The sequence below is a fragment of the Hesperophylax consimilis genome, chromosome 7 (genome assembly GCF_061612785.1).
Source record: "Hesperophylax consimilis isolate HC1 chromosome 7, BYU_Hcon_1.0, whole genome shotgun sequence".
In the NCBI taxonomy this organism is placed as follows: Eukaryota; Metazoa; Arthropoda; class Insecta; order Trichoptera; family Limnephilidae; genus Hesperophylax; species Hesperophylax consimilis.
This window is the reverse complement of record NC_142842.1, coordinates 1,768,610-1,787,959: the sequence shown is the minus strand read 5'-3', so window position 1 is coordinate 1,787,959 and position 19,350 is coordinate 1,768,610. Positions and strand designations below refer to the sequence as shown.

At 34.4% G+C, this 19,350-nt stretch overlaps 2 protein-coding genes across 6 annotated transcripts in view; one reads left to right on the top strand and one right to left on the bottom strand.

The window, feature by feature from the left end:
* Nucleotides 1–187: 187 nt before the first annotated feature.
* Nucleotides 188–15,102, top strand: LOC149422124 (uncharacterized). The gene is made up of 11 exons (XM_089633537.1): nt 188–1,397; nt 3,028–3,179; nt 3,580–3,806; nt 5,856–6,116; nt 12,426–12,619; nt 13,034–13,140; nt 13,233–13,358; nt 13,447–13,584; nt 14,078–14,187; nt 14,267–14,876; nt 15,005–15,102. Exons 1-11 carry the CDS (start codon nt 188–190, stop codon nt 15,077–15,079), a joined length of 3,210 nt encoding a protein of 1,069 aa, XP_089489663.1. The 3' UTR covers nt 15,080–15,102.
* An 86-nt stretch (nt 15,103–15,188) lies between these two features.
* Nucleotides 15,189–19,350, bottom strand: part of nuf (rab11 family-interacting protein nuf) — a 220,132-nt gene continuing 215,970 nt past the window's right edge. For all 5 annotated transcript variants that reach the window (XM_089633096.1, XM_089633099.1, XM_089633098.1 and 2 more), the window contains one exon: nt 15,189–17,766. In XM_089633096.1, the coding sequence (XP_089489222.1) occupies nt 17,641–17,766 (126 nt within the window). In that variant the 3' untranslated portion in view covers nt 15,189–17,640. The remainder of the gene's footprint in view (nt 17,767–19,350) is intronic.

The window sequence follows — 19,350 nt, the reverse complement described above, 5'->3', positions numbered from 1 at the left end:
CCATGGTAACCGCTTAAAATACAAAAGCCCGGTAAAGCCGTTTCATGAAATTTCACTGAAATGGAACAAGCCAGAACAAGCACACCAAAGCACATTGAGATCAGTATTGTAAATTGTAAACATGGCGTTTATTCTTTCGATATCTAAAGGGTTTTTTCATGAATAATAACTAAAGATTATAGAAATAATGGCGAAAAATATCGATTTTGATTTAGACGACCCATTAGGGGACTTGCTCAGTGATAATAGTAATGATAGTTTTTATAATGATGATAAGAGCAAACCCGCTACTAAGACCCAACTATCATCTCGCGATGCCAGTTTAGACAAAAAGAAGAGCAATTTATTCGGACTCGATGATGATCCACCTCGAGCTGCAGCAGTTCTACCCAATAAGGATGTGAAGAGTAATCCTTCGGGGGGGGACTGGCTTGGTCTGGTTGAAACACCAGCTGAAAGTAGAATTAATATAATTCAGAGGCCGTCCACTTCACCAAGTATTAAGGAAAACATACAAAATGTCAATTCATCGGGTGATTTGCAATCCACAACAAGAGCTAAATCAAGTTTTCCCGACAGTTTGAACTTCTTGGATGATTTTGGTTTATCTGATACAGAGCCCGCTCCGGCTGTCACCAAACCTCCAGCAAAAGCTACCAACAAATCATCTACACTCGACGACATTTTAGGAAAATCAACATCTTCATCTAAAAGGCAAGAAACGCCACCAGCAGCTGCAAAACTCGAAAATCCAAATGCTTCAGCTGGATATTCTCCGAGTAATTTTCTTTCAACTCCGATAAGTAAAAATGTCAGACTGTCGAGTTCAAGTTCAAAACTTGATATGGAAAGGACTTTACCAGATCCTAAACCAAAACCCATCAAGGCGGAATCGGCCATTGAATTATCAAAACCAGTTAAAAAAGATGCTCCTAATACTTCACGCAGACAAAGAGGCAATACTGACTGGTTGGGATTATTTCCTGATGATGATCTAAATGTGAAAGATCCCTTAGAGATAAAAGAAGAAATAAAACAAAATAATCTGCCAGATTGGTTAAAACCGACTGAAAATAAACAAAGTGAAGAAGTTGTTTCGAAACAATCTGAAGCGACAAATCAACCCAAACCACAACCTCCAGAAAGTGTTGTAGAAAGTGGACATCTTGCTGCATCTAATCCCGTGAATTTGAACCCAATGTATTCGGATCTGACAAGTTTGATGGGGAAACAGATGAACATTCCGGAAGTTCTGGGAACGGGTTCTAATTTGAACTTGCTGAATAATTCTGACTTGGAGCAGCAGAGCGCTGCCATCTGTCTGCAGCAGCAGGAGTCACAGCTGATGGTGGCACTGCAACTCAAGGCGCAGGAGGAGAGACTGGCGGCCTTGCACGGTGAGTTCATTAAAATAATTACAATCAGTCATACACATAGTGTTACCGTGAGTTATATCGCTGACCATTTTGATATTAATTTTCAATTTATGCCTCAAGCTCTCATCGACCAGAATACATTGTGGTTGCCTGTGTAAAATAAATTTTGGTGTTTTTTACAATACAACATATGTCTTATTGTGAGCGTTGCTAGGAGACATCTTAAAATATGTTTGCGAGATACCCGCCTTCTTATCATATTATGTAATGTACTTGCGTGGTGATTGGTGGTGATAATTATTATTATTGCAATGTGACGCGACCATCTGATGCTATGTTTAAAAAACAACAGTGGGTAGAAGGTACCTACCTAATTATTTTTTAAACCCATTAACATTATTATTGACATGTAATATGCACAATATATGCACATGTAATACTTCAAATATTGAATCAAGATTTTGTATTATTATCATTGTTGATAAGCAGATGTTCTGCGTAGTTCTTGCCATGGATAAAAATTAAGCAGAATTTATTTTCTGTTGTCTGTCTTTTTTTCTTAGAATGAACACATCTTAATAGCCTTTATGGGCTGTTCACCCCTGTGTGATAGGCCTCCTGTATTTACCTTTCATTTGCTATGTTTCATCTTTATTCCTTGAACAGTTTTCCATTTCCATTAACAATAAGAAATAATGACTTCCATTGAGTGTTCAGCAATGTGTGTTGGTTCCATAAAATGACTTCTTAGGTATCTGAGTTGTCTTCCCATCAAGAGAGGATTACCTATATATATGTATAAATAAAAAAAATTATAGTTTGTTTGTTCAAAATCTTAAATCTCCGAAAGTTCTTCATCGATTGCTTTGAAATTATGACACAACGTTACATTAGAAAACTTGTGTGTTTTTATATACCTATATTATATAGATGTTACCTGTGTCACATTTGTAATTTTGAAAAACAGTGCCATCTGTTTGGCAAACATGATTTATTGAATAACAGTGCCATCTGTTGGACGTAAAAGCAACATCAGCTATTGTTTTTCAATCTGCACACACAGACTGAGCCACAGCAACGCGTGACGGGGTACAGCTAGTTTTTAATAAATTTTCAACAGTGTCCATTCTTCCCTGCGCCGAAGGGGGGTAATGCACATCCCCAAATGAGAATTTTGTGTGATGTTGTAGTTGTTTTTACATGAAAACGATGTGCCTTTAAAAAAATTATCCTGTTGGTGGTTTTTATGATATTAAATAATATCTCTCCAATTCTGATGAAATTCATCTCCCGTCCCCCCACAGATCCCCATTACTTTTTCAAAAATGCCTCGACGCAAACAAGCCGTGAGTGCGGACGTAAAAAGTAATTTTACTGAAAAGGGCTACAATAATATGTATTTGAGTTATGCTCGATTTTGTACTATCTCTTTTATCGTTTTGCATTTACATAATGATTGACTGCTGGGTGAAGATGTAGGTATACAGAATATAGTAACTAATATCTGAGTTTTACTGGAAAGGGCAAAGGTATATTAAGAGACACGATCGCTCTGTGATGTATGGGGAACCCTAGTGACCCCCCTTCGGATGATACGTAATTTTTACCTTTGGGTTAAAAAAATGGTTGAACGGGTATTGTTTTATTGCAGAACGCCAAGAAGAGTCCCGTAAGGTGCAGCGGGAGGTGGTGTCGGCACACCGACAGCAGCTGGAGCAGATCCTCAGCGGGCAGGCCGACCACCGCACCCAGCTGCAGAGGGTCATTCTGCAGCATCAGCAGAGGATCAATTCTCACATACAGGTGGGCTGTCTTCTGTCCTTTGTCATTTAAATTGGGACATTGAAGATATTATTGACATGCTGTCTAACTGCATTTGGTTTTCTCCTTGATTTTTTTCCAGGGCATATGAAAAACTACTTAATGCTCTTAGAACAATTCTTCGATAGTCGAACTGAAGTTGAATCCATGTAAAAAATTATATTGACGTGAAAAGATGAGGGCTTCACTAGGTTTATAGGCTTGCCAAACTGTTCCAGAGTTTGTCGTGAGCACACTGATAGTGTAAATAATAACAGCTTATATTTCGATAGTTCAAACATGCATATTTTCCCATACAAATATTTTTATACGTAAGTTATTTAGTTTCAAAGTTTAAAATTGATTAAAGTAACCCCATTACACAACACATCTCTTTTTGTAGTCTTTACTGAGACCCCCATCAAATCTGGGGGGCGGGGGGGAAGCGAACGATGACCGGATAACTGATGCCGATGAGATAGATGTGGAGGTCAATGTTCCCGACCATATCAGAGTCGACGGGAGGAGTAAAAAGGAGAAGGTATCAGAGAGAATCCAGCTGGAGCAGATGATCCTGAATCTCAAGGAGAACCACAGCAGGGAACTGGATATGATGGATACTTCTTATAGGTAAAAAAACACATTTAAGCCCGTCGGGCTTTTGCATAAAACAAGTACAAATTAATTACATTACATAGCGCATTAAAATTAACATAATAATGATATTTTTATTCTCAGTTGTATGAATGGGATTTGCAATTCATTTCATCCATAATTGGTAGTACATATGTATAGCAATAATAAAATATTAACAAAATAAAATAGGAACAAAATTAATCAACGTAATACACTCAAGTACAACAAATACAAAAAAAGAGAAAAAAGTATTGTTACCAGCACAGAGTAAATAACAAAAATCAAAATTAAAAGAAAAAGTAAATATTTACATTAAAAAATAAGTTACATATTATATAATAATGTTAACGAAACAAAATGTTAGCAATTTCTGATTTAAATATCAACGGAACTGAATTTATTTCCAAGCCTATTTATACTTTGGACTGGGGAAATAATAAAATAGTTTAAAACAGGTGTTAGATAAATAAACAAAGAACAACTCAGGAAGTCTCGTGTTTCGATTTGGTACTCGGAACGTTATTAGCTTAGTTAAGTCAGGTGTATCCATTAAGCCACAGGGTGGGAACCTTTCCGCCATCGGGGGCCATTTGGAAGTTTATAGTATCACCCGCTGGCTATCGAGGGGGGGGGGATCGGAATCCTCGATATGTTGTTATAACCTCATTTTACCTTTATTTTATTTTACGTCACACATGACAAGAATTCTTCGATATGAATGAATCCACAACTGGAATTTTAACACATCATTTGGAAGACAAAACTGCTTTTAACTTAAGGTTGAATCTTAGTGCGAGTCCACAGCTACACCCAGCACATGGAAATGGTTTCCCTACGATTTTTGCAGCATACAGTCTGCATCTTGGATTTTATAACTGCTTTTCGAACATGACAATGTTTTCCTTCAAAATTCACCAGCAGATGAATCCACAACTGGAATTTTATGAAGTCTGCTACCTACTAGAATTTTAAAACTTCGCTTCAAACACGAGAATGGTTTCCTTCTTAAATGCATCTGCAGGTGAATCCACAGCTGTAATCTTATCTGTAAGCGAGTCCCAAAGATATTAGAAGAACGAGATGTGCTATGAGCAGTTCGTACTGAGTGGAATTGTTTTGCCGAGTGTCGCCGGTTTTGTTCACCAATACTACTGCACACCTTCGCTTGCGCTAAGGTATCCGCACTAATACATAGAACAGATTTCTGTGCGTACACGTCCCGATACCGTTCAAAGTACCCTAATTAGGTAGTACTCTGGCTACGGTCCGGCGGCTAACATAGCATATCTCGTTCTTCTAATATCTTTGGCGAGTCCCCAGTTTAATTAAGGGTGAGAGGAAATTGCCTGGCAACCATCTTGTATTACTAACTTTTGAAGAGATTTGTATGCAAAGTGGTAGATAATGAACTATTTTTATGTTATTTTTGTTTTGTTAATGCAGTTATAACGGCTTATGTTTTTTTGGGAATTTGATGAGACAAGAAATGGGATGCGTCATTAAAAATTTAAGTTGGTTTTGGCATTTTCCACACATCTTCCCCTTCACTCCGTGGCTTCAAATTGTTCTCAAATTGCTCCGTCCAGGACTTTATAAGTCCATGCTTCAATGCCACCGAATTCACAGATAAAGACGAACATGTCTTTTTGTTGGCAAATCGAAAATGGCATATTTTAAATTATTTTAGATAATTTATTTGTCAACATGAAAATAAAATTAAAATATTTATCCTAATTTTTTCGAGAAAAAAAAACCAGTGGAACTACTCTATTATGTCATATTATTGTCTTTTCAACATGCGAATGAAGAATATGAAAAAAAAACAATGATTGAATTTCTACAACTTCACGACGAGGTTCATAAATGGTATTTTGTATCAATTGAACTTTTTAAGTTGGTTTTAAGCCGTTTTGCATTTGATTTCTGGGACTGGGAAGAATGTTTCTGGGAATCATTGGGAATCTGACGAAAAAGAAGCAAAACATATATTTATATAAAAATCAAAAATATCCTGTCGATATTAACTGTCTCTCTATAATTCAGACACCAGATCCAGCTAGTCAGCGATTCACTCATAAACGTTGAGGAGAGACTGAAGACGGAGAATGAGAAGCTGAGCAGCTACTATGTGATGAGGATAGAGCGGCTGGAAGAGGAGAACCTCAAATTGCTGCAGCAGGCAGACGAGCGGATCAAGGTGCTCTGGCAAAGAGAGGGCGCGGAGAGAGAACAGATGGAGAACAAGCACAGGGAGAACATGAACCTTCTTCAGGAGCAGTATCAGAGAGTGATACAAAATATAAGGTTTACAAAGCTTTTTCACTAAAATTAACTTTAGTAAAACCTGAAGGACAAAACCATAAGGACAGGTAAAACTGAAAACTGTCCTTGAAAACTATATTAAATATGGCCTATTTTGAAACCGATTTAAGTCCTTTCAAAATCCTGATAAAAGTGTTTCACCATATCTGACTAATCCCCTTTTCAATGTGACTTAAGCTTAGTGTAATGGTACATCAAATCTTATTACAATTATATATTATATAAGAAGTATATACAATATTAAAAAGTTTTTCAAGATACCGGCAGAGGTAGTCACCGAACCTCGGTAGTGTGCAGTCGTGTTTACCAGTGCTCTGTGTTTGACGGCTTACTTTGACGGCGGCGCGGCGTACAGATAAGATTTATTTATTGTTACCTTTTCGTATTCATTATTTTTGTTTGTGTTATTGGTTTGCGACGAAGTTGCGTGTATTATTTCTATCATTTATTATTTCTAAAATAATTATTATTGTTTAATTTTTTTTTAATTTGTTGAAATGGAGGAAGATGAAAATCGACCTCCGGACCCTGAGCCCATTTCTAATATTGTAGACGACTACGATACTGATGATACCCAGACTTCTGTAACCATTCCTTCACGAAAACGACGTCCTCCGCTTTGCCTTGATGTACCTCCTAAAATTAAATCTCTTTCACAATCAAACGAAGCCCCAATCTCTCATGGAAGTTATAATGATACAATTCCTCCAGAAGTAAAAGCCATTGAGCTTATGTATTCTATTTCATCTTCAGCTCCATTTATTGTCAATGTCCAAAGGACTGAACAGGGGAAAATAATTCATCCCCTGGATTTTGGTAAATTTATTTTTAGCTCAAAACTCAATAACCTCGGTATTATAAATGGATCAATAAAACCGGAAGGTCGATACAAACTATCCATAGAATTTAAATCAGCCACATTAGCTAATGATTTTGTTAAAAAAATAGGTTCTCTTTCAAATAATAAATTTAAATCTTTCATACCTACATTCAATTTAACCAGAATGGGCAGAGTAAGAGGTATCCCAACCGATCTATCAGAAACAGAAATAGTAGATGCTCTTAATGACTCTCAATTAACTCCAAAAGTTTTAAAAGCACGTCGTTTGAATTTCAAGGATACTTCCACCGGCACCACTATATGGAAACCTTCACAATCCGTTGTTATTACTTTCGAAGGTCAAACATTACCATCCCGTGTATTTATTTATTATAACGCTCTTCCCGTTGAAATATACAGATTCCCGACTATCCAATGTTTCAACTGTTGCCGTTTTGGCCATTCAAAACCTATTTGTCGTTCCCCTCCTCGTTGTTTCCATTGCGGAGAGGATCATCCCTTTGAACAGTGTCAAAATACAACGAATAACCCTATTTGTATTAATTGTAAGGGCAACCATACTGCTGTTAGTGTGGCCTGTCCAGAGTTATCTAGACAGAGAAATATCAAACAGTCAATGGCTGCAGACAATATTTCTTACTTTCAGGCCTCTAAATTATTCGCTCCTACAAAAAAATCTTTTGCAGAGATAACGTCTAACGCTTCTCTCTTTCATTTTTCTCCCCCTAAATCCCCTCTATCATCTTCCCACAAAGAAACAATTTTCAAACCGATAAAATCTAATCCAAAATTTATTCCTTCTTTCGATAAAAAACTACATAATGAACTTTTACTTAACCCGAATGGGAATAATAAATCCCAGGCTCCCAATGGGACTGCCTTAAAAAACTGTTCCACTTCCGATATCTTCCCTAAAGTAACGATTGAAAATTCTTCTTTTATTCAAACTTTAATTACCCTATTAATTACGATCCTTTCAAATAACAATAAAGTACCGTCTAACGCTGCCGATTATATGAAATCTTTACTCTCTAGCCTTCCTGATGTATCCGCAACTGAGCAAAATACTTCAATGGAATAGTAGAAGTCTATTCGCCAACAAAATTGATCTTGTACAGTTACTTGATGAACATAATATTTCAGTTGCTGCCATCTCCGAAACGTGGTTAAAACCCTCATACCAATTTAATATTCCTGGATATCATTGCCTTAGACATGATAGACTGGATGGCAAAGGTGGCACTGCTCTTATTATACATAATTCTATCCCTTTTAAACAAATTATTTTCCACACTCTCTCCAATAATTTTCAGATAGTAGCTGCTGTTATATCTGATATTACATTACTATCAATATATATCCCTCCCTCTACAATTTTTGTTGAAAACGAATGGTCAACATTTATATCCCAGATTCGTCCCCCGTATATGATACTTGGGGACTTCAATGCTCATTCTCCTTCTTGGGGCAGTGAGTTAACAAACCGTTCTGGCCATAATCTATTAGATTTTATGGATACCTATAATTTATGTATACTAAATGATGGATCTCCAACTCGTTTCACTGCCCCTCAACATCGGAAAAGTGCAGTCGATTTATCTCTTTGCTCATCTTCGGTGATTCCCATATGTTCTTGGAACATTCTTAAAGATCCCCTTTCCAGTGACCATTTTCCTATAATAATTACCTTCCACCATCTATCTTCCACGCATTCCTTTTCGATAAACAATAGTTTTAAATTTAAAACGAAAGACGCGAATTGGAGAAATTTTTCTTCAGAATTAGACTCCATTGTTCAAGAATCTAAGTCTTCCCTTGTTAACACTAGTTTACAATGTGAATTATTTCCTAACATGATAATAAAAGCTGCAGAAAAAACACTTAAAAAACGTAATATTAACATTAAGATAAAACATTCCACCCCATGGTGGGATGAAGAATGCACTAGTGTCGTTAAATCCAGAAGAGAAGCAATTTCCATTTTCCGTAAATGTATGTCTTTCGAAAATTACCTTTCTGTGAAACGCGCCCAGGCAGAAGCGAAACGCGTTTTGAAAAACAAAAAGCGGTCTGGATGGCGAAAATTCTGTGAACGCTTGTCTCCTGAATCTCCCCAGTCATCCGTATGGTCCAATTTAAAAAAATTCGGTTCGTCATATACTCCGCAGCGTTCTAAACATATTCCAGAAGAAATTATTATAGGTTTTGCTGATAAGATAGCTCCTCCGTCAGTTGCCAGATGTGAGGAAATGCCTTCCTTTATTTCTTATCCATCTCACTCTAGCTGGCTGGACTCTCCTTTCTCAATAAGTGAATTAAATCGAGTAATCAATTCCCTTCTAGACTCTTCTCCTGGCCCTGATGGAATCTTATATAGTTTCATTAAAGCATTCTCAGACATGTCGGTTGAATATTTTTTATCCCTAATTAATTACATGTTCGAAACGGGATTTATTCCGGAAGTCTGGAAAGTTCAAAAAATCCTTCCGATTTTAAAACCTGGCAAAAATCCATCTGAAATCTCATCCTATCGTCCTATTGCTCTTTCGTCATGTTTAATGAAAGTAGCAGAACACTTGATAAAGAACAGATTGGAATGGTTTGTTGAAAATCACAGAATTATCTCTCCTAATCAATATGGCTTCCGGAAAAAGAAATCAACCATAGATAATTTAAGTGTGTTAACAACAGACATCCGTATATCTCAGTCCCTTAATTCTTGCACTCTGGCCACATTTCTTGATCTTTCGTCAGCTTACGACGATGTATTAATTAACATTTTGAAAGAAAAATTAATTAAAATAAAAATTCCCTTAAAACTAGTTCAATTTATTATTAATTTACTAACAGACAGATCCATTATTATCCACTTTTCTTCAAAAACTATAAATCGCAAACTATGGAAGGGGTTACCTCAGGGGTCCGTAATCAGTCCATTATTATTTAATATATATATAAGTGATTTAGACAGTGTAATTCCTTCATCTATCAAGCGACTTTATTTTGCTGATGATTTCCTTATATATTTATCACACAAAAATCTATAGCGCGCTGCGAAGGAATTGAATTTGGCTTTACATAATATTAAAGTTTGGTTGTTGACAAATGGGATGAATTTAGCTACGTCTAAAACCAAAGTAGTGGCTTTTACGCGCAAAAGAAAAATACCCCCCTTTTCTGTCTGCTTTGATAATGTCCCTCTTCAAATCGTTAAGCAAATTAAATTTCTTGGACTACTTTTGGATCATAAACTTTCCTGGCTCCCGCATATTCAGAACATTTCGGCTAAGTGTGAAAAGGGTCTAAATATTATGCGAGCTGTTTCCAGAGTGTGGTGGGGATCTCATCCTACTACTCTTAAATTAATGTATGGTGCTCTAGTGCGAAGCCATTTGGATTATGGAACATTTCTTTTTGATCCTCTTCCTAAATATTTGGACAAAAAACTTGAAAGAATTCAGTCCAAAGCGCTCAGAATAATTATTGGAGCGATGAAATCTTCTCCAATTAATTCTCTCCAGGTAGAATGTGTTGATCCCCCCTTAATTTTAAGGAGACAATTCCTAGCTGATAAATATATTTTTAAATCTTTTTCTATATCGCGTCACCCTTTAGAACAAAGCCTTGATTATTTGTTCAATTACTTAAATAACGAAAAAAGATCGACAGATAAAAATCGACTTCCTCTCCTTCTAAAAAGTTTTCTTTCATTCAAATCTCTGTCTTCTTCCCTCCAAAATCTACAAAAAGATCCTATCCTTCCTATTTTCACCATCCCATTTGATTCTATCAATTATATCCCCAACGTTATAACTTCAGACTTCCGAACTGATATTTTAACCTCATCTAATCAAAATGTTGAGGAAAAATTTAAAAACATTACATCTTCTAAGTTTCCAGAATTTTCTCTCATTTACACAGATGGTTCTAAGTCTGATAACAAAGATTGTGGAGCTGCGGTACACATTCCCGAATTCGATTTAGATTTGTCTTATAAATTGCCTAAAGAAATTTCCATATTTACTGCAGAATGCTTCGCAATTGAACAAGCTTTGAGCCAAATCCAGCTTTTCAATATTCGACGAGCCTTACTGTGCACTGACTCACTAAGCGCAGTGTTGAAAATTTCCTCAAATATCCATAAACCAGAAGACTATATTATTTATAATATCAGAAACACCCTTAAATCTTTAAATGAATTAAATTTCGAGACAATATTGGTTTGGGTCCCTGGCCATTTAGGAATTGAGGGTAACGAGAAAGCCGATTCTCTAGCTAAACTTGGAACAATTTCTGGCTCTAATCCTTTAGATTTTAGAATTCCTATCTCTGACGTCATCCCAATTCTTAAATCCAACATGATCCGCTCCTGGGAAGAAAATTGGACCAATACGAAAACCCGAACTGGTGCTTTTTATGCTGGAATACAAAATCATATTCCAAGTAAACCTTGGTTCCACGGCAAGAAAAAATCCAAAAGATTTATATCCTGTATCTCGAGAATGAGAATTGGTCATTGCTCCATTGCATCCCATTTGTTTAAAATCCGGGTCCTAGATAGTCCACTCTGCCAGTGCGGCATGGAAAATGAGACTCTTGATCACGTTTTCTTTAATTGTAAAAATCATTCATCCTTCAAAGGCATTTATCGTTTACTTATAAAAATCACCCACCAATCTCCCCTTAGTATTCCTTATTTACTTTCTCTCAACAATTCTCGCATTTTCTCAGTTCTATACAAGTTCATAGACTTGAATGACTTCAATATTTGAGATTTCCTATTCCCGTATAGATTTCCCATAAAATTATAACCATCTCCCTTAACTTTAACGGCACATAGCACTCTCTTTAGGGTGAATTGCCTAATACAAAAAAAAAAAAAAAAAGATACCGGCAAAAAATAATCTTTTATGTGGGAAAATCTTATTATTTGGGATAAAATGGGTCATTTTTCAAATTCAGTCTTCAAGGGACCGAAAAAATCAAATTTCCGCAACGTTCGATACAATCTACGTGTTCATAGATGGCGTTTATTTAATTATTTTATTAAAATCCGCTTTTTTCAAGTTATGCTTTACAATATTAAGATGAATTATTTGTTTGCGCCGGTCCATACTTATTATGAATATGAATAAATAGTTTTGTCCTTATACAAACTTGAGTTAATTTTTTTTTCATCTTCTTCCACATTATTTATTCTCCTGACACTACTTGCTTCATCCATCTGCTGTACTCGACCATATATTATTACCGCATAGGTACATACTTATATGTGACTTTGCCTAAGTCTCTTTTGTCAAAAGCTGGCCGATAAAAACATCATCTTAGCAAAGAAAAGATTTACTTTGTAGTGAAGAAATATTGATTCCAATTTTAAGAACGATGGAAGAAGATAAACCTAAAGTATTAACGATTTATACCTGACAGTGGGTTCAATTATTTATTTGCAGAGAGAGTACGGCCATTGAACAATCAACAGTGAAAGAGGCCACAGATTATTCCCAGAAGCTAAACGTGATCCTGAGGGACGTGGAGAGGAATAATGAGATCTGTGCCAGTTTTGTGGACAAGATGGAATCCAAAATGAGCAGCGATCTTGTCAAGAAGGAGAATGAAATCTTCACCAAGGAAAAACAGATTAATTGTAAGTACATCCATAATATCCTTGGATCCCTCCTGGCCACAATCAAAATCAATATCAATCACCATCTATTGAAAATCCCCGAAACTTTCCATATTCCTTTCAAATAACCAACTTAATCTTGTCCCAACTTCGTGTGCGCATGCGTGGACTATTCTGGACATATTTAGTGACAGCCCCCAAAACTTTACAAAAGTTCTCGTATTCACTTGACCCAAACTTTATTGTCTCTTGTTTTGTTCTACTCACTTGTTGTTTTGTTACTAACTATTGTTGTACATATATATATGAACTGCTATTGAACTGTTGATATTTATTTTTTGTTATTTCTTAGTAATTTAACTCTCTGTACTCTCTGTACAGAACACCTCAGGTAAAATGTGAACAATAACTCTAATTGAAAAATAATTATTCCAGATATGTTTGAGACTTTAGAAATACAAAGAAGAAATCTTGAAACCAATTCACAAGAAACTAGATCCACTCTCAAAACGTTGGAAGAAACTCTGAGGCAGCAAATACAGGTTTGTATTACATCATTGGATGTAGGTTCCATACTGTACACATCTTAAAAACTTTTTTTGGTTTTGTGTAATAACCTTCTCAACGGTTTTAGGCTATAGAAGAGGAGAAATCGTCACTTAGACGTAAAAGGTTGGAAATGGATGCTGAGAAGGAAATTCAAAACAATGAAACTGAAAAGTATAAAAGATACGTTGACAGTGAGAAGGAATTGTTGATGGTAAAATATTAATTTAAAAATATATACCTACTATGTGTTATTTATTGTTGGGATTAGTAAGCATTTAAATGTGTTTATGAATTTTCAGAAAAATGTGAAACGTACTGAAGAACAGAATGCAGAAACAGAAAAACATATTGCCGAGAGAATAACTAAATTGGAACAAGAGAAGCAAGATATTTTAAACCAACGGAAAATAGTAGACAATTTGAAAAACAGTACTGAGGTAATAAAAATAAGAATAAACTGAAATATTTTAAAATTAAATGGAAAAAAAAAACACTTTTTTTTATTGACACGTCTCACTTCCACGTAAAATAAATCATATTTACTATCACCCGAGTATATTCAGGAGTGATCTTTTCTGCAGGTAAAGTTTGCCCGAGTTATCTCAGATGTGAAAATTTCTGCACGCAATAGCCACCCGAATATACTCGGGCGTAGTCCCTAAGGGGTTAAGGGTAGGGAAAAGGGGGTGGGGGTGGTTTTAGAAATCTGATGTAGACAGTCACCTACCTCTTGTTTTAAAGGTCAAGTGTATAACATTTCATCAATCTCGGAATAAAACTGTAGATTTGTATAAAAAAATATTATACTCTTCTTTATATTATATATGCAGAGAGATAGATTTAATCCTTCATTACACCTTTCACCCCAAAAGTTAAGAGTGTTATATATTTTGTGATAAACAAAGTTATTGTTAAAAATATTTGATGCAGGCACTAAAACAGAACCTTGAGAAGGAATTAGAAGATATAAAAACTAATAAGGAAAGTTTATCAAACAATCAGCAAAATTTGAATCTCGCTGAAATGGCTCTGTCTGCAAGGTAAATAAAACTTAAAAAATATTTAAATTACACAATTAAACATTTTAAAATGATTGTTAATAGATTTTTCGTCATTTAGGAGTCAAGAATTGGAGATGTTGACTCGCTCCGCTTTAGCAAAACATGCCGTGGCGGAGCGCAAGGCTTCCGAAGCCGCCTACGCTCAGCAGCGCTACGAGGAGAAACTTAAAAGGTTCCAGGAACAAGCCATCTCACTCAATGCTCGCGAACAGCTCATTGCTCGGGACAAAGTGGCCCTGTCGAGGGAGCGCCTCATGTTCCATAACCTGCAAAAAGAATCGCTTAACAATCAATGCGGACTTTGCAAAGCTTCCATACTGAAACAGAATTACATGGAACATCAGAATGACAACATACAAAAGTTTAACGGTCTTGCAGAAACAAATGTGAACTTTCATACAGATTTTCTCGAGTCGTCGGTTTCAAGGGACCAAGTTGAAAATGCTCATAGAATGAATTTTGATCCACTTGGTAAATTGGATGATTTTACTAAGAAAGTGCAATTTGATGTTTCGGGTTTGAGATACGCAAGTGATGCACCCGGAAGCAGTGCTAATGGAATGCAATTTGGTCCGAGGTATGTTGAGAATGCACATTTGGAGGAAATTAAGGATCCAGAGCCTAGTCACAACATTGCATTTGATGAAAGACAAGCATCAGTATTTCGGGTAATAAAAACTATGTTCTTACTAATAACTTTGCAAATCCACATTTCATACTTTAATAAACTAATTTAATAATTAATGCATTATGTATAAGATTTGATTTAATACCGTTTGTTTTATTTTGTCACTAGGAAATAATAGACCCGAGGTTACTTCTTTTGAAACTGGACATTGAGAGCACAACCAGACAATTTTTATCTTCATAGAAGAAGGACGGTAAATACTTGAAAATATAATGTGTTCAAAGTACTCAGGGTTAATTAATAAAAAAAAATTACAAAATAAAGATTTTTATTGTTATTTCTTTGTGAATACAGAATTGGACATGGACAATGTATACTCTAAAATGGAACAGGTAAAATTATCATTCAAATGAGATGGAAATTGTATTATTATTATGCTTAAAAAATCTTGCGTAAAATATTTAAGTATTTTTTTTAGTTACACATTAATTCAATTCAAATTTTTATAACTAACAATATTCTTTTTTCACATAAATAAATAGTATTTTTACATATTTTTTCTTTATAACTACATTATATATTTTAGTTTAATTTATTTCATCACATTCACTGTTGAAACAGTTCAATATAATTTTAAAAGATATTAATTCATAACATGTTAAAATTCCTACACACTTTCAAACAGCAGTCTTTCTTTTTAGCTAAGTATATTTACTATTTTTTAATCCGTCGCAGCATTCACATTGGACAAAACAATCTCCTGGGAAACTCTTCTCGCCAATAGTTACAATTTGACTACGACAATAATGTCAAATTTTTGCTGTAGGTATTGTACCTACTGGCCAGAAAAATATTCTGAGTTATTTTTTTCAAAAAAGTATCAATTTCATTTTAAAAGGTTAGGTTAGGTTAGGTTCAATCAAATCATAAAATTATTTCTATTGGATTATTCTAGGATTGGAATAATGACTTTCCAAAACGGTTTTGATGTTATGTTAATAAAATGAGGCAATATGTTATTCTATCACAGAGAAAATAAAATAGTAGTTTCTCTAAATTATACACATTTTGCACAACATAAAAGACACTGAATTAGATCATAGCAACTTGAGAAGAATTACTTACGCTATAAGTTCATTAAATTATTGCTATTGTGATGATTTAAATACTTCATTGGTTGAAAGTAGACCAAAGAGTTGTTTATTTACAGAATTTAATTAAGGGGTGAATAATAATTACATTGGACGGTATTAACAAGCCTAACTACTAAAATAATATACAATTAAATCTTAAATAAGTATTTCATCATTTGTCTCCGATTCGGGACATAGAAGAGATTCTAAGAACTTGTTATTTTTTATTTACGTTTGGCCAGATATTAGTAGAACTAAATCTATGACATTTTTGTGTCACATTTCGCTATATAATATCTGTAAATTCTAATTTTTTTTCTGTTAATCAAGTTTCCACACTTAACACGGGTTTGACACAGAATTTGAACAATTCTTAAAATTTCAAAGTTAATTTTCAAGTTCTACGAAAGTTCTGTACAAATTCTGTTATTATTTCAGTCCTGTGAAGCCATTGGTCTATAATGATCTAATAATAGAACTTGAATTGGACTTTCACAGAACCTGAAAATTAACATTGAAATTTGATGAATTGTTCAAATTCTGTGACACTACCCGTCCTTAGTATGGAAGTACATTGTGTCTTTAATAATTGTTTTACAGAATTATTAGCCTGAAGCGATGAATACAGAAAAGGAACTTCATTTAATAAAAGGCTTTATTTTCCCAACATTTTCAAATTCAATCAATTTATTAGAATTGGCTTAAATTCATTGTTAAAAATCTGATTTTATAAAAATTGCAATCATTATTTTTAACAGTGCTCTGCTCTAGTAACAAATGATTCTGTATGCTATTATTATTCCAATGTGATAAATATAATATTAAATCTATTTAAATTTATTATTGCTTCTATGTTTTCAAACCAAATAAGATAACCTGCACTTGCAGATGTTCTGCACCGTTTATGGCCATGATATCATAAGATGGCGCATCATAAATAATTACAAAATATTTTTAAAACAACTAAAAATGTACAGGAAATTTCTCCAATAAATTGATTTAGTGACCAGAGTGTCGCAACAATCATCTATCAGTTTCTTTAAAATTACATAGTAAAATATCTATATTATTTAAATTATTAAACTATGTACATTTGTAATTATTTATATTCAACATTTTATAAAATTGAAAAATAATTTGATAATATTAAGTAGTTGCAGTACTATCTCAGTAATCCGCCACTCGATTATTGCATAACTAATATAATTAGTTGAAAGCACAAAATCATACTTCGCTGATATGTATTCGTACGTCAAATTCAATATTGCTCTAGCTGACCATTTTTACAAGTCACCAGGATTAATTACTGTTGTTTTAGGATATTTCAGTTAGTCATTTCGTTCTGCCACGTCTTTTGTATGAATAAGTTTACAAAATGGAGTCTTCAACAGACTACAAGACACCTTAACATTAAAACCAAAAAAATAGTAATTTTAAGAAAGAACATTTAGCATTTTGTTTGTTTTTAAAAAATACATACCTTATTTAATTTTAAGCATATTTGTATGTATGCACTATAATCCGCTGCATTCACCAACTGGAAACTTGTTGGGTTTTTGGGGTGGCGGATTATTGGGAGAGAACTGTTTTATGAAATCGTCTCTTCACTTTGATAAATTACAACATTGGTTTATAATCAATCTAACTAATAAGTATTCTCCGCCGGATGTGTTATGATCTATTGTGTTTGACTTCCAGAAGTTGAGGATAGTTCTCCACTATTTGCAGAAGTATTCCATCAATGTAACTCCGCAGCTGTCCGTTAACATCCTGCTGTTCCTTAAGCGCTTTCTGCATCTGGAATATTCAATATAAAAAATAGAGGAATGTTTTATAGAGATAATTAATGTTAAAAATAGCACAAACATTGAAACACAAAACGTTGCGATCATCAAAAATATTCACTGAAATGCCGGATTAAACTATGGCGCTAATCAGTTCAGTAAGACAACGACTGAAGTCAATGAATGTACAGCTAAATCATTTTAAAGAGACCCTCTCTTGTAGTAGTGTACTAGATGGATCAAATATCTTTATAGTGCAAATAAAATATAATCTACAAAGGATATAGCTTATAGGCGGTGGCGGCTAGCTCTAAAGAGTGTTGGAGAAACACACTCACAAAATTTCGGTCAATCTAAAAATAATTCTTATCAATCGATAATAATATACCATAAGAATTAAGTTAAATTCAACCGGCTCGAATTTTCATTCTTTCTATCATGTGGTGCGAGCGAATTCCGTATCGATCACCGAGAAACGTCCCCGGTAACATCACTTATCTATAAACGCAGAGCGTGGATAATGAACACAGTATTGTAATTTCTCAGAAACATAAATGGCACTCATTAATGCCTCAAACTCTTCGGCGAGATGGCGCCACTTTAGTTTCCAGCTCGCACCCCGATCACTCCAGCAGGACGGTATAAGCTTAAAAATTGCTATTTGCTAGAGTCCTTCACCGCTGAAGGTTTACCTGACGTACGGACAGACTGGCAATATATTTTTATCACACCACCCATTTTTGTGAGTACAAGTCGTCATCACTGCTTATAGGTACATCCCATTTTTTACAGTTAACACAATAAACAATAAGTTTAAAAACTATGTTGTAATTTATTATGTTAAAATCAATAAATATAATAATTGAAAAACGTCGCTGTGTACCCAGCATCTTTGGGTATTCGCAGGATAAGAGGGGACTGTGGGCCGGTGTTCCAAACCAGTTTAAAAAACTTTTTTTAAATTTTCGATACCATAGGTGTGCTCAAATACATTCAAATGTTTCCTCTTTAAAATGATTTGCCTGTAAATTGTTATTTAATCATAGTTTTGTTATTACATACAAATTTTTTAAAACCGACACAGAAGCGAATATAAGAGAAATATTAAAACATTTTAAAAATGTTGAGGGTTAAGAAATAACTCACTGAAATGGCACTGATCGTCATTTGTGACAATGTCACATGTGACAATCAATCATTCAGAAATCATAAATCACGTACGACTACCATACTACGGGCATGAGCCAAGTATGTTGGTTGAGAAAATCACCAAATTAAAATTTTTTAAATTTAAAAATATAAAAACTTTCAAATCAAAAAAATTGGCCCTTATTTAATTTAAAGAAATTTTAGCTCTCAATGGAACCCAATAATACTGCGAGTGCCATTTCTTAACCCCAGATAATCATATAAAAGCAAAAAATCAAATATCATAGGCAAAAAAAATCATTGATAACAATAATTTGTGCAAAAGAAATAAGCATGCAATAATATAATAAACATACAACCACGCCCAAAATGATAGAATATATTTGTAAGTAAATTTAGAAGAAAATTGAAACGGGTTATTTTAAAAGAGGTGAGCAAAACTTTCAAA

What these genes read in the sequence shown, in the direction of transcription:
- LOC149422124 (XM_089633537.1), top strand. Translation starts at nt 188, where the DNA reads ATGGCGAAAAATATCGATTTTGATTTAGACGACCCATTAGGGGACTTG. An exon ending in GGATCAATTCTCACATACAG is followed by an intron (nt 3,180 to 3,579) that starts GTGGGCTGTCTT and finishes CTCTTTTTGTAG; the next exon opens with TCTTTACTGAGACCCCCATC. An exon ending in GACAAGCATCAGTATTTCGG is followed by an intron (nt 14,877 to 15,004) that starts GTAATAAAAACT and finishes TTTTGTCACTAG; the next exon opens with GAAATAATAGACCCGAGGTT.